We start from the raw sequence: 23,097 nt of genomic DNA, 5'->3' as shown, positions 1-23,097 counted from the left end.
GAAATCCATAGCATTACTACACACTTCTAACACAAAAAATGTAGTTAAGTCTGAAAACAGGAAAAAAATTTTTCTTTAAAAATACATCTTTTGAAGAAACTGTATTAGAGGTAATGCAGAATATCAATTATTTTTTTAAAAAGAAAACATCTCCAGAAAACATTTCAGACTACACAAAAGGAGCTTGTTAAGAGGTTTTATTTGTTTTATTACAGCTTGCTTTTATCACTTGATTTTAGATAACTATTTTTCCAGTTACTCATCATCTCTGTCTCACATTTAGACTTGAAAGGTGCCTATCACCTCTCGATTTGAGTAGTAAAGATTGCTGGTTTATTTATATTTATTGAAATCATGACCTCTTTTATGACTACCCCAGATATTAAGTCAATAATATCCTTCCTGGTAACTATCCACATATACTTTGAAATACTGTTTTTTAATTGTAGGTCTGATGCCAATGAATGGACTAGAATATGACTCCTTAGAAAGCATCGCATTTCCCAACTCTGGAGAAAAGGAATTTTCTTTACTTCATTATTATTTCCCCTGACAGTTACCTCAAGCCTGTGACGATGACGTAGCCCTAACTCTTCACTGCTGTTTGGGGGTATTTCACTGACCGTTAGCACTGTGTTATCTCGGGGTGACTGCTCAAAATGCAATGCAATTTTCCAAATTCAGTTTTTAATTAATAAGCATTCATCTCTCCAATCATCCTGGCAGCAGTCTCTGAGAATGGGCATGGAAAGGAGTTCCTGTAATACTGAAACTTGCTTAATCCTGCATTGAAGGGAGCCCAAGAAACCTACTGACCATTCTCTTTCTTATCTAGAAAAGGAGGGTCTCCTGACTTCCCAGAGGTATTATTAAACACTGCATATATCCACGACTGCTGACAAACTACATCCAGGTTTCACTTTAACTGTAAATGCGGCAATGCCTGTGAACCAATCAAAAGAGTACAGATATTTCAGAAAGATGAAATCAACCATCGTTGTCCTCTAGCAAAAGCTGGAGATCTTCATTCTTCCTCAGTCAATATTTCTTCATTCTCAGAATCCCTCGCTTTCAGATGAGAGTGCTTCGTCCACAGATTTTGTGTGCCTCTCCCCAGCATAAATCCCACAATGCAGCTGGTCATCCTTTACAGCAGCCCAGGACATCTGCTTGGTGGAGAACCTTGCTGCCCACTCTCCCGAGCTGTTAACAACAATGACACCCCCCAAGCCCCCAACTCGTGCCTTCATGTAGTCTAACGCAGTGTCAGCAGCCATCTCTGGTGACATTCCTGAAAAGAAGGACAAGACAACTTCATGGTGTCTGTCTTGAAATATTCGTTTTAAAATTCCCTTCAAGGAACTATTTATAGGAAGGCTCTGTACAGTTATTAGTAACTGCTGTGGTATGGTGCTGCTACAAAGACAGGATTTAAATAGCTTCGGATTGTAATCCATTTCAGTGTTTGATATAGACTAACTCATGAGCTCTGTGTTCCAGACACAACATTTCTTATGCTATCATTTGAAGGGACAAATGCCAATTTGGAAGCTTTGCATCAAAGCTTTGTCACAACCTAGGTCTAAAGCATTTACAATTGGTGGGGGGGGGGACGGGACAGGGACAACCAACAGCAAACCCAACCAAAAACAACCAAACAAAAAAACCACCCACATTAAAACAATCCAAAATTTCAACCATCATCTACGTTTCGAGTTCACTGGCCGCAGCAGAGTTCAAAGCATGTACTTCACATTGTCATCATTTATCAGAAGCAGACATCAGCGTTACTTTCCCTGAAACTTCTGAAAGTATCAGACAAGATGAAGACTGAATGTACTAGACCTCAGAGAAATGACCAGAAAAGCAACTTTATCTTTTCATTACTCTTAATTCACATTAACAGGAGTATTTTCAAAATAAATCAAAGTTAATGCATACATCATACACACAGGCCTGTAACAGTTGCAGAATGTGTTCACTGCAAGTTCGAATACATATTCAGGAATGCAGTTGGCTCAGCCTAATTGTTCTAGGATATATACTATCGGTAATGTTATGCAGCTGAAGTTGCAGAACAAAAACTGACCTTCATGCCTTCCCTGCAAACTTTGAGTTAAAACCAAACAAAATCAGCAGAGTTAGAAGTATTCACAGCACTGGTGACTGACAGGATAAAGCTCCTTTCTCTGACGTTACGGGTGACACTGTGACTATTCAAGTCAGCGGCACTGACTTCAAAGGGTCAGTATTTCACTGTTTGATTTTTCATCAAGACAACAGCTGCCACCATAAGACAGAGACTCCAACAGCTGTTAAGACTGGCAAAGCAATTCACTCCTGAAATATTAAAGGAAATTTTGCAGCATTGGTCCAAAAGAAGATATTTACTATGTGAATTACTAAATAGCTGAACAGAATTACCAAAGAGCTCTACAGTTGTTCTTAAACATGCAACTTCAGTTGACCATTCAAGGACTCAAAAAGCTATAACTTGAGGGTTTGTTTTCAGTGCCTTCATGGAAATGTGGGGGGTGGGGGGGAGGAAGTATATTGCTGACGTATTTTCCTGGCAGCTGATTTATACTTCTGGGCAGGATGAATGAAGGTAGAGCAAGCACAGGCAGGGTGAACAAGTGCAAACCAATAAAACGCACACACATGTGGGTTTTCTTTTTTCTTAAAAAAAATTAATTTGAGCTTCATTTGCCTCTCAAACTGATTTATTGCAAGCCAGGGAACTGCTATCGATGCATAGGGTTTGCAGCGCAGTTAACTTCAAGCCAGAGAAGAAACTGGTTTACATAGTTGAGACTAAACAGAGTTTAGAAAGTCATTCACAAATTGAATGGCCAGGAACATAATATAGAGAGTAAGGGGAGACCATAACGAGTTAGAGCTTTGGGAAATACTCTGTAGGCTGTATTTTATGCTGAAACTATCACATTAGCTGAGAGATTTACAGAGAAATGCACCCATTATAAGCAAACAGCTCCATAAAGCGTAACAAACATATTCTCAGCTGTTACTTGTCCCTCTACTTACTCCTTCTCCAATGAAAATGTAAATTGAAAGTTTTCCAACAATTTCCAGTTTGGTTGATCTCAAAGCAAGTTACACTGTACTTCCCAAAAGCTATGGCTTTCTAAAAATAATGGTGATATCTATATTAATGGTTCTTCAACTGCATGCAATGCAAGTATGTTGTCTAGCTATGTTTACAGGCTGTAATATAATCAAGGGTTTAGATGACAGACTAACTCATGAAGGTAAAGCTCTAAAGGGTCATCCCGCAGTCAGATTATATTACAGTCACATAAGACATACTGTGTCAGCTGTTCACCACATACCCACCCAGACAGTTTAGTACATTTTCCAAAACAAATGAAAATTTAAATCGTAGTGAAAATGTCTTAAAAGCATTTCTGTTGCTCTAATCAGAGTTGGTAAAATAAAAACCATTAGTTTATTAGGAAGGTGATATTCTATGCTTTCTTATTTCAGCTCTGATTATCTGCCTGTAGCCCTCCCCTACTGCTTCCTTAAAAATATCTTGCTTTTACTTGTTTTCTATTTTTGTTCACAAAATTTTAGTTTAAAATTGGGAAAAAATTATTAATTAGAACTTCGATTAAAGTAAACAATAATGCCTTTCAATGTACATTGATCTAAAGCATGATTAAACATCAAGCAGCATAGATATTTCTGTCCACTTAAGAATATTTTAGCTTTATGAATACTTTAGTACTTTGGTTTGGTTTTAAAGAGAGGTGACCCATCTGCATACCCCTGGGAGCAACTCTTCTGGCAGCTGTTCTATGATGATAGTACACAAACTGAAACCTGTCATTAGGCAACGTTTCCTATCCTCACTCTTTCAGCTTACAGGAAGTTTGGAATATACCTTGCTCCATGTGATAGAGGATCAGTCGGGCTAAGACCACTTTCATAATGCTCTCCCCATGTCCGGTGGTTGAAGTGGCACCAGAACAGTTATCAGCATAACCTCCACTTCCTTTTCAGAGGGGAAAAAAAAAAAGGCAAGATTCTGTAATACAGTTTACAAGCTCTGCATTGTTTAAAATAGGTACTGAACATTTCTTCTGAAAGGTCCAGCTCTTCTGTGCGCTCCTGGGAGCAAAGTGTTAGAAACTAACGTCTCATTTCTGCCTCGGTTTGAGAAGTAAAATACATGAGAGATCAACAACAGCTGGATGAAGTCAGTTGCCAAGTTATGAGCTAGAAGACTAGTGATCTGCTTGCGGTACAAGAAGCAGAAGCAAGCCAACACTTCACAGGGATGGGCAAAAATATTTTCCAGAACAGCAAGGGATGGTATATTGAGGATCAGCAAGATAGCAAGGGGATGCAGAATGCCAGGTCACACATTACCAATTGAGAAGACATGAAGGAAGATCTCATGAGGACATTGGTGAACTGACCAAAGTTTGAGGGAGACTTATCCACAAGAGCAAAAGCAGATAAGAGGCTGGAAGAGCCTGGGCTCTACAGTGAAGCATCACAAAGCACCCCTGAAGAATCTTGCAAGTCCTCACCACAAGCAGAGTGTTTCTTCAGCTCAACTCCCACTCCCCCCCCCCCTTTTTTTCCCCTCCCATCCTTGTTTTGCCTGCACATTCCACACCCTGTTCTCCCCCAAGCTTCCGCTTGCTCAACACCCATGTTTCTAGCACATCTCCTAAGAAAAATATTTCCCAGGAGCAAGGGAGGAGCATACCACAGCATTATAAACAAGGTACTGGGGGAGGGAAAAGAGGCATAGAGGAGCAATGAAAGTTTCTTCCCTTCTGTACGTTCTTGATCAGATTAGATCCCTTCAATGGAACCCGGTTTCTAGGTGGAAAACCACTGCGGCAATCAGTCTGTCAAAACCCCCGTTCAGAAGGCTCTAATATTTAAAAGGATAGCGAGCATTTCTGTATCCAATCCTGCAGATGTCTAGCGAGAGCAAAAGTTACAAGCAATACGCTCAACAGTGCCCAGTTTCACTTGTCCTTTGCAGACTACAGCAGCCCTGAACACTATCTACATAAGAGAAAAGTATTTGCAGTCAGAAATGAAGCTGAAAATCATAGTCAAAATGCAGAGGGTACCAAAACATTGGCAACTTAGGGTGCGACAGAAAGTTAGTATTAGTTTTATAATAACCATGTACTGCCAACAGCACTGCTACTTGAGTTCAGAACGTGTTTTACTAAAAATAATGATTTTCCAAATCCCAACTGTATGGTAGAACTCTGAAGAAATCAAACGGCAAGTCTGTCCCACGAGAGGAACAAGTCTGGGGAAAGGATTTCAAGTGTCTCTTTACACTCAGATAAGAGATCTCATAAAATATTTCCTTTATTCTACACTGCATCTATTAGGCTCTGAGGCAGTCTTATCAGGGCTCTCTAAGAAAAGGAATTTACTCAAAGTTGCCAGTCATTTTACAATTCTGGCTTGCTGACATAACGAACAGTAATTGCAGTTACACCTACTTCCCTAAGTATCAAGAAAACAGCATCTTAGTATGGAACAGGCTACATTTTTTTTACTTAGTTGTAAGCATGGACATACAAAAGGAAAGCTTTATCAGAATGAACAGAAAAGAAACACAGTGGGAAAACCCACCAGCATTCAGGAAGAGACAAGAAAAAAAAAATCCCACCCCCATTTTCCAGATAGAGAAGTGGTGGATGACAGTAATAACAGCACTACACCTCTTTTCCCAATCCTGACTTGCAATCTCCATGTTGTGTTAAGGAGCTTGAGCTTTGATACATTTGAATGTTAGACCTCCATTTCAGGTGTACTACTATTTATGTTTCATTTCACTAATGAGAAAGAGAATGTGTAATACTTTTTTTTCATTTCTTTAGATGAGATACCTACAAAAAATGAGAGGCAACACCCCACACCCCATACCTATGCATGCTGTGTCACCAACACGGCCAATCAGTTTATTAGAGAGTCCTCCAGTGGATGTTGCACAAGCTACATTTCCTTCACTGTCTATAGCAACAGCGCCAACTGTTCCAAGGTCTCTGCCAAGAAAAACAGTTCGCAAAATTAGGTTGAATTAAAGCATACCTGTCAAAGCATGCTGAATTTATTTTCCAGGTAGCTTTAAAAAGATTACTGCAAGAAAAAATTACAGCTCATCATAAAGCTTTTTTTTTTTTTTAACCATGCTTCTCATTACAAAAATAACAAGCAATATGCAACAATTCTCATAGCTTTATATTTAATAGAGTAGAAAACACTCAATTTTGTTTTTTTTTTTTTTTATCTCCCCCCATGACTTGTTTACCTTCATGGCTTGGAAAGTTTGACTTGGGGAAGAAAAAAAACCCACAAAACAGAAGTACACAGGGCGAAATATTTCTAGCCATCATAGTTCTGGAGTTTTCTGGCTTTTTGGCTGTGACACACCTGACACATGACTTTCCCCTAAACAGCAACTCAAAGACGCAAGAATTGTCTCCACTGTCTCAACAGGAGGTTGACCGGAATTATTAATGACAATGCACGTAAACGATTGAATACAGAAAAGGAGAGTAATGTTATGAATGCACTGATTCATTTCCTTCCTGTTCCTCCTCTTTCCTCTTCCTTACTCCCCTAAATGTTTGAATGCCACCAAAAAAAAAAGGTTATTTATGTGCCTTTCAACTAGTTTTGTTCACAATGCATCATTAATACATATTTTTGTCTTTGTACTCTGTAACTAAGCAATCTTGAGGTTTAAATCACTCGGCCAGTAGAATCTGTTGAAACCACACATCAGCTTAAAAATCTTCATGCACTGAAGAAAACAGAAGTCTCAACTACTGCTTTATTTCTTCAGCACAAAAAAGTCATATATAATAGGCTGCTTAAATTATACATGTGTATTCATACTCAGAGAAAAAAGGCTATTGTAACTTACTGTGGCAGTTGCTGCAACGAGAGGCAAGACATTACTGAGAAGCAACAGTGAGTGTCCACATATTCCAGTCTTGGCAATTCGTGTAGGAACATAAAACAGTATCTGGCTAGGAGAGATATACCGATCTAAATCCCTCCACACGGCAAAAATTTGTAACAATCCTTCAAGGAACTGCCCAACAGGTGACTGGAACAGAAACACCTTTGGAAGTTGCTTGGGCGCTGGTGAGGGTCTCTCTGTAATCCCCCAAAATCTAAGCTAATTAAGTCAAAGTCTTTGTGTACCATGAAACCTACAGCCAATTTCTCAGAGAACGAACTTCCTGTTCCCTTCTGCTTATGTAAAATATCATACTGTCAGTCCCTACACTTCATTCACAGCAATTCAAAATTGACTGATGAATCACAGGCCTTACAAACTGCTCTGACATTTATGTGGAGACGGACCTCATCTCAAACTGATATGATGGTGCAGACGGGCTTCCCACCCATCCATCTGTTACAAATTATTTGCTCAAAAGAATATTAGTAAATTCAGTACTCCCTTGCACACTCATGTGGCACCCTTCAACCAAATGAGAAATTAAGAAAGGTGCATCCAGATGTACATTTTCCGAGGTATTTATTTACCTTAAGCAACTGAATAAACTGAAGGTACCTTAAGCATTAAGAATGCTGGAAGTACACAGATCACATATGCAACAGCTATCTGTTTAAGAGCTCAACCAGCGGTAAGTAATGAAGTGAATGTGTCTGACATACCTTATCTGCAGCAGAGCAAACAGACAACTACACTCTATTTCTTACTGTCCCTTTAAACTTTTATATTGCTTCAGTGTCACGTTTTCTTTGTTCATCTTCAGAACAAGGGCAAAGAAGATATAAACAATCTGTTGCATAGCTAGTTGACTCAGAAACATTACCAAGGCAGGCAAAACTGTCTAAGTAGAAATATCATGTTAGAATCATTTATCATTAGTGATAGTAAGAATCTCAACAAGTACCTGTTGTATACCAGAAGATGCTATTAGTAGTAATGATTTTGTTTGATCAAGAATTATTCTTATGTACTGCATATCCTGTGATACAGAATAGATCATCTGGATATGTTTATTCCCTTTTGTCTACATCTTTCATTATCCAGTACCCATGATGTTACATTTACTTTTCTGTCCCCATTCAGCTAATAAAGCATCTGCTATCTTGTCTCTTAGCCCTGCATCAGAAATAGGGTTTTGTGTCAATCACTGTCAGGGTCCTTTTAGTTAATACCTCTTCGAGTTACTCTTGCACTGTGATTGACAGAGTGACTAGTAGCCCATCTACTACCTCATGGCTAGACTCAACTCCCTTTCTGGGGGTTCTGGGCAATCTCTAGCAATTCTTGACAAGAGTTTGGTCAGAATCTTTGGAGTAAGAGACTGAAAATTAAAAAAAACAAACAACCCACACCTTATTCTCAGCAAAAGGTATACACGATGCCACGTTGTACATGCAATAGAATCATAGGTTTTTAGCATAAATGAATGCAGGTTTCTAGCCAACAGAAGAGAAAGGTGTCTCTTCTGGAGACACCAAACTTTGCTTGGAAAGCTGTGAACTCCCAAGGTTGTCAATACTGTTAGGACCAGAGGACTGGAAGTGAAGTACACACCAACCTTCAAATTCCCAGTATGATCTGGTATTATGTTGCTGCTGCATAACACTACTTCACCTTTTGCCTGTTTGCCTCAGGCAAGTTTCTGCATAATCACTGTGGACATAACAGGGGAAAAGAACATTCCACATGTGCTACAGGAACAAACAGGCTTGCATAAAAAAAGACCTATTTTCAACTTTGTGATTTTGTGCTGACATTTTGGGCACTGGTTGTCAAAAGAGAAGAGTGTGGCTAAGACAAGAAAAAGTCTTGAGCCCTTCAGAAATATACAAGCCTCCTATTATCAGATATTCCAGAACAAGACAATGCTGAAACTGACGATGCCTAGCACTGTTACAAGAAAAAAAATTAAGCAGTCATAAAGAACGAATGGAGACTCAGATGCCGTGCCATTCCAACTTATATATTCAGGAGATGAAGTGGCAGTAGGGGCTACACCGTCCTCAAATTTTTTCGTAATGAATTTTAATACCACATGGTCCTTGGATAGATCATGGATCAAAAGAAAACTGCTCTTGGATACAAGATGAACCACGACTAAGACCTTATGGTCAAGGAACAAGTTAACTTTGTTTACAAGACTATATTTACACTTGCCTCATGAATCTGTTTTTCCTTCTAGCAATTTACTGAAAATACCATATAGCTTGTAGTTTATAGCCGCATTTAATGGACTTTAATTAACATCCCCACAGAAGAAATTTCCTCCTTTTGATCTGCAAATTCTTCAGCTCTGCTGCTCTTATTACTACTATTTCACAAAACAGATGAACAAAATGTATTACATTACATAAATGCTATATTACAGCGTTTTCCTATGCTGCAACCATTGACATACAAATGGAAACTCAAAACAATTTAGTATTTATGCCTACCTCACAGGTATAAAAACCATTTTTGACACCTGATGGTTTTCCTTCCATTCCATTCCACCTCACCTTCCTCTCTACTTTAATGAGACTTGCTTATTTTTCAAGTGACTTTTGTTCTGCTGTTGCACAATATCATCCAGGGGGATCTCTTTTCACATCCACCACTACACTGACCTTCTTGGTCAATTTTTTCATTCCTATTTACAATAACCAACAGCCACAGTCAGCACTCAGACAGAGTAACTGGTTAAAATTTAATGTTGTTTAACTACCTAATCCAGTTTAAAGACAAATCTGATCATCTACTTAACCCAGGTCAGCTTTATTAATTTTTTTTCTCATGGACCTGTGGACTGGAGATTTCTTTAAAATCACAGTACTTCTGTGGAAAAGAATTATACAAAGTGATGCCTGCTGTTTGTTAAAGCTGCATATGCATTTCTGTAACTGGTGATTTTAAGAGCAATTAGAAGTTCTAACTTTGTCCTCCATTAATCCCACAAAACGTATGCTATGTCAAACAATCCTCTTAAGCATCAACAGGTTTGTGCAAGTATGTTCCAGTCACTTACACTTGAGCAAATTCATTGAAAGCTTTATTTTTCACTATTTTCACTGAGGACATACTGGACATACTGTGAAGACTGTATCAAACCATGTAACACTCAGAACCGAAGTATTCTCAAGTCTGAATACAGGCCTTCAAGCTTTGGTGGTGTTTTGGGATTTTTTTTTTTAATGATATCATAAACTAAATTACCTGAATTTAAAAAGAAAAAATATTTTTACAGAACCCCTACTTCTGAAGCTCTTCTGGGTTGGAATCTGGTTCGAGGTTCTTCTTCCATCTCTGCAGGGATCTCTCAGTTATGAGCTTCTCTCCTGGAGTCTCAGGAATACCCATACTCTGCGCAAACAGGTGTGCTCCATGGTCAGTCAGCAGCATGTGCTTCGTCTGCAGAAGACAGACAAGAGATTCACTGATGATTCATGTTTTGCAGTTTTGTATAATCACTCTTTATTGTTAGAGGTATCCACACAAAGAAAATTCCAAATTTTGTTTTGTGGGTTTTTTTTTTTACACTTTCTAGATTTCTATGCCTATATCCTCTTCCACTAGCTGAAAAAAATTTCAGCTCTCCAAAACACAGATACAAACTTCCATCATTAGTAGAAAAGAATTGCATTTATCTATTTCAAACTTATAACAGGAAAAGAAAAATTGGTAAATTTGGTCTTTTGCTAATTTGCATGCAACTTCTTTGTACTGTTCCCAGTCAATCACCAAAGCACTACTCAACTGTTTTGTCCAGTTAACTAAGAGATATAGGAGGATTTTACTCAGAAGGGAAGAATGGTAAATTCCTGTTCTGTTTGAAGGTATTACACCTTGTAAGAATAAAATAACCCCAAAAAATGTAAATATCATACACTAAAGTGTTTCTTAACATCAGCTGAACCATTTTATTTTAAATACTTCCTTCAACTAGCTGCTACTCTTATGGACACAGAATTTCAAATTTATGAACAGAATATTGTTCTCACAGGTTTGACAAAGAAATGTTTGCTCTCTTCTAACAACATCTGCAGAAGGTCTGTTTTGATTCTTTTATTTAGCAAAGCACTTAGACCACATTTTAAGTCAACACCCTTAGTTAATTCCATGCTTTGTAGTCTGTACAGCTTGGTTAATTCCTATTTTAGAGAAGCTTGCCAGATAAATGTTTCATTAATCCTTATACTTTAGTAGGAGCTCTAAAATCTGATGTTTTGGGTCTGGGTTTTTTTGTGGTTTTTTTTTTTTTTTTATTAATCTGTGTCCAAAAATAAGTACCAACTTTGGACCACTACACAGCTGTTAATTGCTCATCAGAGCCCAGGAAGGCTTTGGAGGAGCAGTGGTCTTGACTATTACAGTGTGGAGTCATTTCAGAGCACAGCAGCTAACTTCAAGCAAGCTTTTATGTCCATGCAGCAGCACCACAGCACACAAGTACCAAAAGGTAGAGGTCCAAAAAAGAAGAACCACGTGGTGCTGGAGGAGGTGTAGGAGACCACAGTGGCACATACTCTACACTCAGCCTGAAGTGAGGATTCCAGAAGGTATTTCTGTGTCATGCTGCATTCTGCAGGACATTTACAGCCTCAAAGCTTCAGACGTGAAGATGTTGCAAGCCACCAGTTTCTGCTGATGTCTAAAGCAATGACAAGCAATCACTACCATGACCAACCCATAGCACTGCATTGTTTTGAAGGATTCGAGCTGAACCTCTTCCCAAACCACAGATGCTGAGCTCTGCTTCAGCCTCTGCACTAACCCTTCAGCTGCTTACACAAGCAGGAAACATGCCTACACTTCAGAACAGTCATTCACACATGTGGTGTGAAACATTCATTCCTGAACAGTCATTCACACATGTGGTGGCCCTGACATCAAACATTTTTGAGAATTTAATTTGTCGATAAAAGGACATTTAAGTCCTCAATTAACGAGAGTATTGCTTTAGGGAACAAGACTAAGGGTTACAAGGAAGAAGTCCTCTATATAGGTGAAAGAGCTACCTATTTCTAATAAAGCTGAAGTGTTCTTCTAACATGAAAGCCAACTTCTTTGTGCAATACTGCCCCCCTCTGCCACTGCCACTAAACCACCAGAGGCACACGATCCAATAATTAAAACTGGTTTTGGTTTTTGATGGGATTTTTTTGTTTGTTTTTTTTTTTTTTTGTTTTATTTTTAGGAAGTACACTGAACTTTCCTTTTTACTTCATCTGTATCAGAAGGCTGTGTCCTCCATCACTTGCTTCTTTAGAAATTATGACTCTGTATCATCTTTTAAATCAGCTTAAAAAATTTAAAGTTTTACTACAATAAATGGAAGTTACTCCTTAAAACTTTTTCAAAGGGTTCCCTCCCATATGCAGATTCTGATAACATACCCACCTTCCTGAGCTGTACAAACTAAAAATATTTGCATGAACAGGAACAAACTTGTACGATAGGTTTTGGTTTGGGTTTTTTTTGCAGTCCTCACTGGAAAGAGGGTATCTTAAGGAGAATTTTATTTGTTTTTCTCCTCAATATAGCTTGTTGATCAAAAGAGTTGGTAGAACATTGCAAACAACCCAAAAGCACATTTTTCTGTCTCATCTTTCTTTTTCACTTTGATGAATATGTTTGCTAACTTCTTAAGTGCCTAATTTTTCTGGGACACATTAATACAAAGTAATCCAAAAGGGGGAAAAAAAAAAAAGGTTCCAGAGATCTTGCTAACAAAAACCAACTGTTGGCATGTTTAGTTCATTTCATGGAAATGCGGAAGAAAAAAATCCCTCAAATTGCTGCAGCCAGCCCAAAATTCTGACCATCAGTGTTCTTTATTTAACAATTCTAGCAGTGCACAGAGCACAGCAAACATTTCCACCTTTGCCTTGGGAAGTCTATGTTCTAAGCTAAATTCTCCTTTGCCTAATGTAAAGAGTTGGGTAATATAGTAGGGAAAACATATATACAGTTCATGTACACCAATGAATCAGCACTCTGACATTCACAAGATGCCCATCTAATGAAGTGCTGGAGCTGAGGGAGATTACATGCTCCATTTTAAAAAAGAAAAAAAAAAAGGTATTTCATTGTATAATTCTATTTTTGTTCACTACAAACAGGAATAATTCAACAGTTATTTAATTGCTTTCTCAAGGATTTGTTGAATCAATTAGTTAACATACTAACAGCCTTCCATCTCTAGAGGTTGCTGTGTTCAACAGTAAATCATGAATGGAAATTATTCTGGTGCCCTCCTTTCTTCTACCCCATGAATTTGGACAAGTTTGAGCCCAGCGAGAATGCGACAGCACCCAGGATAAATGTGTGCAACAACAATCTAGAGGAGCTACTCTGGCCACCAGATGGAGCCCATATTGTTCCATAACAGGAATGGAACTACAGAAAATTACAAGCAGGTGGGGATGGTTTTTTTGGTTGGTTTGTTTTTGGGAGCTGCACGTTTCAAAATTCCTTAAGGCAGTGAGGAATCTCAAAACCACTGGGAAATAAGCATCCTAACGTGCTTAGGACCCCAGGAAAACTACAGTCTTATTACCCATGGGTCACAAAGTTCAGAATATTTTTCATTATGCCCAGCAAAACAGAACAAAATACCTCCGAAAAGTACTGTGAAATAGCCTGGGTTGGTGTCCCAAAATTCCTGTCCAAAATGAACTGAAGAGTTCTATCAGTTCATATTCCCATTTACAGTACCTGAGGGAGAAGCAGCAGAAACTTTCCTCAAGACACATTAAGCAATTTAGGCCAACATTACATTTCAACTTCGTCATCTACACAGAAGTTTTTGCATCTGGGCAAAGATTAAAACACTTAATCATAAAATTTCACGGTTTTAGGGCTATACCATCATATTTGGTCCTGTATGGTTGAATTTTTACAATTTCTTTTCAAATTTAGCCTCAACATTTTTAAGCACCAGAAGCACCACACGAAAGACCTTATAAGTGACGAGAAAAACAAAGGAGAAATTTTTTGTTTGGGGGATTTTTTTAAAAAACAAAACAAACAAAACAAACAACAACAAGCAACAAAACACTTTGGAGAGTTATGTTCTCCAAAACCAACAGTGTTGTTTTGAGTTTACTCTTGTTGACTTAAATGTGATTTTGTCATGGAGAACAAAAAAAAAAAAAAAAACCAACACAAAAACCACAGTGATTCTGGAATGGGCATTCAGTTCATCTGAACTCAACAACGGCCATTAAAAGAATTAAACTACAGTGAAAAAAAATTACAACATACCCCCCAACACGCTAGAAGACATCTCTCCCCCAACTCTCCACCTGTATTCTCAAATTCTGAAAAATTTGGTCTTGTGAAGCTGTCTACCAGCTATACTTACACTCCTAGCTAAATGACAGAGTAAGTCCCATGTGAAGGAACACAAACATTATTCATCACAAATTTTAACACCATTTCCTAGTAGACATACATTTTACAAAGTATTTATATTCAATACTTTAGTGAAAAATTCTGATTTTAAAAGCAAAATTATCATCCAGTTAAGGGCAAAAAAATTTCCTATTTTCTTTGGAGGCTGTTGAGGACAAATTACATTTCAATCATCTTTATAGATCACGAAAAGAGGTTTTGTTTCCTCAAAAGTCACTTCAAAAGGTTAAAAAACAAACAACCCATAAATACTCTTTGTTAACAAGTGTTTTTGCGAATATGAACCCTTTTCAACAATGGATTCAAAAAATGTAAATTCCAAAGACAGTACAAACTTTTTGATCACTGCCACAGTCTAGAAATGGTAAAACATGCACATATCACACAAATGACATGCTCCATCCTGAACCATACCAGTTGTACCATTTCTGCAAAATCAGAGATATCTGCTGTGGCAGATATTAGAAGGACTTCTTAGTGGAATTAAGGCGAGATTGATTTTACATAGAAGGTAAAGTAATAATCATTTTGCTGCCCCGATAAGTTTGATTCTCTTGGAAAATCTGTCACCATCACATAGTGCTAATGTTATCTTCCAGCCCACGTTATTCAAGCTAGCCAACGTTATTCCCATCTACATAAAGGGTGTGAGGGAAGACCCAGGGAGCTACAGACTGTTAGTCTAACTTCAGTGCCTGGAAAATTTATGGAGATCACATTGGGTACTGGTGAAAGGCATAATGCAATCATCAGGCACAGTCAACATGGATTCACAAAGGGAAAGTCCTATTTAACCAATTTGATATCCTTCTATGATAAGGTCACCTGCCTAGCAGATGAAGGGAAGGTGGTGGATGTAGTTTTTCTGGATTTCAGTAAGGCTTTTGATACTGTCCCTCACAGCATCCTTCTGGACAAGTTGTCCAACTGTGGGATGAGAGGATTCACAGTTCACTGGGTGAAGAACTGGCTGAAGGGCAGATCTCAAAGTATTGTAATGAATGGGGCTACATCTAGTTGGCAACCAGTCACCAGCGCTGTTTCTCAGGGTTCTGTTCTAGGGCCAGTCCTGTTCAATATATTTATCAATGATCTGGATGCGGGAGTCGAATGTGCCATTAACAAGTACGCTAGTGATAAACTGGGAGGTGTTGTTGACTCTCTTGAGGGACAAGAGGCCTTGCAGAAGAACCTGATAGACTGGAACACAGGACTATGATTAATGGGATGAAATTTAACAAGTCCAGATGCTGAATTCTGCACCTAGGACAGAGTAACACCAGGCACAAGTATAAACTGGGAGAGGAGTGGCTGGAGAGCAGCCCTGCAGAAAGCGATCTGGGGGTGCTGATCGACAGCAGGCTCGATATGAGTCAGCAGTGTGCCCTGGCAGCCAAGAGGGCAAACCACATCCTGGGGTGCATCAAACACAGCACAACCAGCTGGTCAAAAGAGGTGATTATCCCGCTGTGTGTGGCTTTGGTACAGCCTCACCTGGAGTACTGTGGGTAGTTCTGGGCCCACAGTTTAAGAAGGATGTGAAGGTCCTTGGATGTGTCCAGAGGAAGGCAACAAAGCTACTGAAAGGGCTGAAAGGAATGTCCTGTGAGGAGTGGCTGAGGACTTTGGGCTTGTCTAGTTTGGAGTAAAGGAGGCTGAGGGGCAACATTGTTGCTCTCTACAGCTTCCTGAGAAGGGCAAGTGGAGAGGGAGGTACTGAGCTCATCTCCCTGGGATCCAGTGATAGGATGCATGAGAATGGTTCAAAGCTGCACCAGGGGAGATTTAGACAGGATATTAGGAAGCATTTCTTTACTGGGAGGGTGGTCAAACACTGGACAATGCCCAGGCCTGTTAGCGTTTAAGAGGCATTCAAAGCATGCTATTAAGGGCATTGTCCAACTTTGATGAGGCCTGAGGTGGTCAGGCAGTTGGACTGGACGATCATTGTAGGTCCCTTCCAAATGAAATAGCCTATCCTACTGCTGGAATACCGTCACTTTGCCCTAAGGCTACCATGTGATTAGGTCACAATGAAGCAGGCCACCTAGAACAACATAAGACTGCATTACATGGCCAAATACATTATTGGGTCATTTAATTCAGTTCCATGTCATTGCAAAGTCAACAGTACATTATACAACTTCAGTCCTGCACGATCAAGCAGAATACTCAGTGACAGCATAAAAGCTCTTAAAAAAACAAGTGAACAAAAGACCCCTTAAAATCTTGGAGCAACAAGAGATCAACATGTATAGGTCAATTTCTCCTTCAGCTTCCAATTGCATGGCAGAACTCATATTTCTTTAGAATGGTATTTTTAATAAGTACTTCTCAAAAATCCCTAAAATAAAGTTCTTCATGGCCATGATCACAGTTTCCAAACACTACCATCCATTTCTCCCTTCTTTCCTGCTTTAAAGCACTACACAAACATCATTACTGAGGTGTATCAATATACCTAATATAGTTCTAAAGGGAAAAAAAAGGTTTCCTATTCAAGTACATAGTCAGCATACCTTTTCCATGACAAGTCGAGCGACTTTTATTGGGTTTGCTATACATTTAACTGCAGATACTGCTCCAGAGTTTAGATTTTTTCCATCCATGATAATAGCATCCATTTCTACTTCACCTTTTTCATTTAGAACAGATCCACAGCCTAAAGACAAGAAAAAAAATCAGTGGGGAAGGAAAAAAGTCATTAAGAGCTTAACATCAGGTGATTCAATTTTTAGATCTCATCAAGCAAACTTTCCCAGTTTGTTGCCTGACTTATTGAAAGTATCTCCTGAATACAAACAAAACAACAGAAACACTGCTGAGTATAACTACAAAATCCAACCATTAACAGAAGTCTCACAGGGTACAACATCTACTTTAAACTGAGTTTTATTTTTGCAAGTATAAATACGCTTCCAATCCCATCCAAAATGATATACTAGGTATAAAAGTTAAAATGACAGTCATGAATGGAATTCTTTATCCCTCAGATCACTTCAAGTGCACATAAAACTATTTTACCTGTACAGTTCTTCCAAAGGAGGATACAATATAACCCAACAAAATAGTGTAGTGTTCAATCCTATCAATAGATTAATGTCACATGGCATTTCAAGAAACTGCCAAAATTGATGGAGCAGAATAAGTGCCCACCCACTAACGTAACAAAAGCTTGAAATAACCAGTTCTTCATTACCAAATAAAAACAGTAGATGAAGGAATTAAAAAAAGAAACCAAGTAATAAAATGTTGGGTAGCTATTTTCTTCTATAGTTATCGGTGCTATCACTAACCGAATAGAAAATTAATGAAATTAAAAAAAACCTATTTGCATTGTCTCATTTTGTAATAATGCCAATAACTGTATCACAGGGGAACAATCAGTTGTAACTCATCAAGTGCGCAAGCCTTGCTAATGAGGATAGAGAAGACTAAACTTAAAAAGAAGTAAAAAAAACCCCACCGAACCAAAAATATGGCAGACTTACACAGTAGCTCAGGTAGAAAGACTTGAACAGAAATAAAAAAGGCTGGCTTAGCTCTGTACAATGTTAAACCAACATTAAAGCAGGCCAGAAACCACTATTAATAATTGTTGACATAAGGCTTCTATACCAGTGTACTTCTGACCTGAATAAATGAAGTTAAATCCCCTGTTACAGGAGACAACAAAATCCTGTAATCCTCCTCCTGTAATCTCCAAAATTCCCCCTGCCACACACAGGTGCGCCTGAACTCTTCCCCCAAAAAGTTATTTTCTGCCCCTCTCTGACTGGAAAAGCTATTCCAGAATTCAGTCCTGCATCATTCACAACATGCTAATTTCTAGACTACACTGATCTGTGGAGAACTGATAGGTAACTTTCTCATGCCACCTGTGTTAACATAATTCCTCCAGCTTCTCCTTTATGCTAGTGTAAAGAGTAAGTCCAAGTTCTTTGTTTTCTTAGATAAGCCCTGACATACTCTTTCAGCTTCCTTTAACAAGGTAGGCCCTCTAGCTCATGATCACCAAATTCCCACTAGAACTAGGTACCCCCTTCTCAGGTACCAGTGACCAGAGCCACGGTTCCAGGGGAAGCTCTATGAGCCCCCTTCATCACTGCATTAATAGTATCCTGGACATTAACAGATGTCTACTGGACATCTCTCATAGGATACATCTTAGGATTTCCTAAAATTTCCTGAGCAGAACACAGCTGAACACAGATCCTGCAGTCAAAATCAGCTTCCTACAAAAGCCTCCTTTTACAGTTGTTGAAGAGAGAGACAGATGCCCTCTAAAAACAATTCACCCCACTTGCTTTAGAGAGCTGTATAGTCATCCTTTCTCATTCCCCTGACCACTGTGAAAGCCTGTGCACCATGGCAAGGCTAGACACTAAACTTTGTTATACAAGGTAGGATGAATCCTTCCTCCTGTAGGTACAGACTCCCTTTTCTCCCATCTTGTGGCACAATGGGTAGCAACTACCTGCTTCTGAGGCCAGAGCATCCATTGGCAGCAGCACTGGAAAAAAAGTTTGACTAACTCGTGAAGCCAAGGCAGGGAAAACCAGAGACAACAAAAGACAGACAATCCAAAGGGACACAAATAACAATCATGTCTGACATTAACCAAATCATAGCAGGGATACTGAGAGGAGAGAGGAGTATTCCAATTCCCTCTATCTACAGATAGATAGATCTGTCCCTGTCCTGCAAAGGCTGAGAAGGAAAGAGTGTGCAGGGATCACTATAATGACAGTTTTTATGTCTGGAGTATTCACACCAAGCTAGTTAATATTGCTAGTCAAAGAGATCACATGAAGGAGATATAAACAAGGCCATGTCCTCATCACCAGCAGAGTCTGATGACTTCATTATGCTGCACAAGTCGCTAAAATGTTAGTTTTAAGGCAACGATATAGCTCCTGAGCCCCTACATCAAGATGCATCTCCACAGCACAACTAAACCCTATCATTCAAAAATGCCCATTCTTCCCCATCTTTATTGTTGTCTCTTAGCAATGTCTGTGTTTTCCTAGAAAATATTACAGTAAAACTGATTTTTATTTTACAAAGAGAAATACCACACAGTGAGTGTTAAACAGCCACTCCAATCAAGGCCCTCTTCACATAGCTTTCAGCTCATTTTTGCCAGCTACTGAGAGCAGCTGTATCTAATGAGCGTTAATACAATTAGCTGTATCTGTAAGTGATTACCAGACTACCTGCCATTTAGATCAGCATAGTCGAACCTGAACAAGGGCTTAAGGCTCAAGTCCATTTTAAGCAAGTTTTGCTAATAATTGCTAATTTCATGTACTACAAACAAGGTATAAAGACTGTCAGAATGAACTGAAGTAAACAAACACCTTTAGACAAAAAAATAATTCAACATATATTTAATTAAGGATAAATGTGACCTCAGACCATGAAAAAGTGTGTCACAAACACATACTGCACTTTGTACATTAAGCAAAATGTTAAGTTATATCTATATATCAGTTATTGGATATAGCAGAGTCTAAGGTCCTATCCTCAAATGATATGATCCTTTTTAGAGGAATATACACTGCTCACAGGTCTCACTTCAATGACAGCACACTATGAGAGAGCACAGCTCAGAAAAAGCAGTGTTAGTGACCAGATCCCACATAAAGGTTAAAAAAACGCTTGTAGGCAAAACACAGAATACTGGCAGTTACTGTAATCCTACCTAGGATAAGTGCCCAAATGCTTCAGACTGTTGTGTACAAATTAAATAAATGAGCATAAACAGATCACTATAAAGTAAGCTTTCATCACTGAGAGTCATACTGAGCTAAAATATATTCCCCATCTAAACAATTTTGATTTACAGAACCATCAAAACTAAGAAGAAACCAAGAAACTTGGTAAGAAACCAAGAAAGTATGTAATTGCTTACATAAGATTAAGAGATAGATGTAAACAATCTTTAGGCTTAAATTTATACTGAAGCTACTCCCACATTAACATGGACACCTAATGTCAGGCAGAACATCAATGAAGAGATGCTTCTCAATAATTAGGATTTTTCCTGGCCTGAAGTAACTGGCATTTTTAAAATAGCAAATCTAAATTCTCTTGCCAGACAGATATTTTGAGACCCAGAAGCATAAAGAGAGCCAAAGGCCAAATAGATACTGATTTACTGACCTGAGCAAAACGAAGTCCTAAAGGCTAGTGACTGATTTAGAGAACAGATGAAGAAAAGTATAAGTTACATGAAAGAATGCCCTCTTGATGTTAATTATGCAATAGCACACACCACACCTCTAAGTCCACTTCCTGATTTCAACTTGAATCATCTAAAAATCAAGATGTTCAACCCAAGTCAGTATCAAAACTGACTTCAAAAGTTTCGGCTGAAGTTAAAGCTCCCCCTTGTTCTCAATTACAGGTGAGAAGGAACAAGTGAATGTCTGCGAGCTTGGTGTGCACATAACTAATAGCTATGTTATCTAGAACACTGAATGCTGACAGGTCTTTCTTTCCATGTTCATTCCTGACATACCTTGGTAGGGGTGGGGAAATATTTTCACTGAAATTCATCAAAATAATAAATTTGAGGTCATATGAGGATATTAATTGTTAGGAAATCCAGTTATGAACCCTTACTGTACAAGCTCATGACTCATCTACCATTACTGCATTACTTCTGTAATATTATTGATAAAAAGCGGTAATTGCAATAATTAACTAAGAGAAAAAAACACCCCAAATCCTCAAGAACAGTTTTCCTCCAGCAAAAGGTACAGACCAAGTGTTAAGGCTCAAATATTGCTGCAAGTTATGTTCCAGTACATTAAATATGAACATTGACTAAACATAAACTCCAGTAAGGAGTCCATGTCTTAAAACTGAAGACACAGCACAGCAACAGGAGATTTACACAACAGCAATACTGCCACACAAGAACAAAACAACAGGTATATAACACTGAAAAATGAGAAGAGAGTAACTCATCTGCCTTAGTGAAGAAGAAACTATGGTACATACATATAAGACACTATGGTACATACCATGCTATTTTATTATACAGAGAAATAAACTATCTTGTGACATCAGTATTTCCTGCACTGCAATGTGCATAATTCAAAGATGCAAACCAGCGTTTTAAGCAGCATTAGGGCAAAATACTTGAAATACATGATGATGCTAAACCCACTTAAGTCTTGAAGAATTACCTGCATTAAAATGAGGATCATCTTCCATTGATCGTACTGCCTCCTCAACTGCATCTAAGGCACTGCCTCCCTGTTTCAGAATACCATAACCTCGAAGCACAGCTCGGACAACACCAGCACGACTTCCCTCTTCTCGATCCTTAAAGATCCGGCCAGCTCCACCATGCACCACAATGACAGGCTTCATCCTGCCAAATTCCTCCCAAGACTTTCGGCGGTGCACACAGGTTACTTCTAATTCGCCTGTTTTGGAAAGAAGAGCCTTTAGCATGTGTTGCTCCCTTCCACATGAGGAGAGGCCTGCAGGTTAGTTAACAGCTATGATCAGTTTGACTGCAACCATTTTACCTCTCGGGATGCCGAGTACTCACGCAAAGGACCTCCTAAATCAAGTCTCGGCTGGAGGAGGCTTGAATTGCAGAGTTGAAACTTGGTGCAACTCTGAGGTCAGCCCTGCTTTGAAGGCCCCTTCCAGCCTAAGTTACTCTATGATCTCATGATTTCATATGAAGCCTTTCCGGTGATTTTACAAGTTACACAGGGAAAACCAAACCAAAACAAAAAACCACAAAACAAAACAAACCCAAAACATCTGAGGGACTTTCGATCCTGCTAACTGCCCTTCACATTAGATGGGTAACCTTATTTTTAAAATACAATAATATAACCAGCAATAAACAGAAGTGACTGACGGGCTCTCCTCAGCCACGGATCGAGTCCTGCCGGGCACGGCGGCGGCGCCTCAGCCCGGGGCGCGCCCGGCCCGCCCCCGCACCCCGCCGGGCTGCCTGCCTGCCTGCCCGCCCGCCCGCTTCCGGCGCCCCCGCGCCCCGCTAAGCTGCCCGCCCGCTTCCACAGCCTCGCAGCCCACCTGCGGCAGCGACCCGTCCTCGCAGCGCCCAGCGCCGCCCCGGACGCGCTCCCAGCCGGGTGCCGCCGGTGGGACGGGACGGGGCGGGCTCAGCCGCAAGGGACACGGGCGGCCGTTTTCCCGGCGGCGCCGCTAGCGGCAGCCGCCCTCAGCAGCCATGGCGCCCCGCACCCGCGCTGAGGGGATGCCCACAGTTAAAATGGCGGCCTGCTGCCGCTCTCGCCCGGGCGTTCATACCCCTCATCTTGGCAGGGGCCCGGGCGTTGCTGCCTCAGGGCCGATGGGAGCAGCCCGGCTTCGGGCTGCAGGGCAGAGGTGTCACCGCACCCTTCTAGGCTCCATTCCCCTCCTCAGCCCCAGGCAGGCGGGAGAGAGTTCCCCGGCAGCGCGCTCCCGTGGAGGGGCCGGGGCAGTCGTACCGCCGCACTATGTAAGGTAATAGCTGCAGCGTGATACCACCGCCTCACTCACCGTCGCTTGATTTCTCCTCCAGTTAAAGTAGATAAAGAGCAGCTCTCCCCCAAATCGAAACCCATTAGCGCGGCACGCGTGCCCGCCCTTCCCCTCTCCTCTGACGGGGCGGGCTTATTCCCGCTCCCAAAGCTCGG

The 23,097-nt window shown here is 39.9% G+C and overlaps 1 protein-coding gene across 6 annotated transcripts; it reads right to left on the bottom strand.

Moving 5' to 3' along the window:
* Positions 1-490: 490 nt before the first annotated feature.
* Positions 491-23,061, bottom strand: ASRGL1 (asparaginase and isoaspartyl peptidase 1). Of its 6 annotated transcripts, none has more exons than XM_064447814.1 (7): positions 22,961-23,061; positions 21,619-21,861; positions 16,942-17,084; positions 10,263-10,417; positions 5,929-6,047; positions 3,905-4,015; positions 491-1,291 (listed from the first exon to the last, which is right to left on the bottom strand). In XM_064447814.1, exons 2-7 carry the CDS (start codon positions 21,803-21,805, stop codon positions 1,056-1,058), a joined length of 951 nt encoding a protein of 316 aa, XP_064303884.1. In that variant the 5' UTR covers positions 21,806-21,861; positions 22,961-23,061; the 3' UTR covers positions 491-1,055. The 6 variants fall into 6 exon arrangements, with proteins under 6 accessions (XP_064303884.1, XP_064303883.1, XP_064303885.1 ...); XM_064447813.1 differs by lacking the exon at positions 22,961-23,061 and adding an exon at positions 22,727-22,858; XM_064447815.1 differs by lacking the exon at positions 22,961-23,061 and adding an exon at positions 22,490-22,566.
* Between the last annotated feature and the right edge of the window lie 36 nt (positions 23,062-23,097).

This window comes from Phalacrocorax carbo, chromosome 3 (genome assembly GCF_963921805.1).
Source record: "Phalacrocorax carbo chromosome 3, bPhaCar2.1, whole genome shotgun sequence".
Classification (NCBI taxonomy): Eukaryota; Metazoa; Chordata; class Aves; order Suliformes; family Phalacrocoracidae; genus Phalacrocorax; species Phalacrocorax carbo.
This window is presented reverse-complemented; position numbering and strand designations above follow the sequence as displayed.

Coding starts and splice junctions, on each gene's coding strand:
- ASRGL1 (XM_064447813.1), bottom strand. Junction 4,016..5,928: donor TGGTGACACAGCATGCATAG/GTATGGGGTGTG, acceptor CCCTCTGAAAAG/GAAGTGGAGGTTATGCTGAT. Junction 1,292..3,904: donor CCTCTATCACATGGAGCAAG/GTATATTCCAAA, acceptor CCTTCTTTTCAG/GAATGTCACCAGAGATGGCT.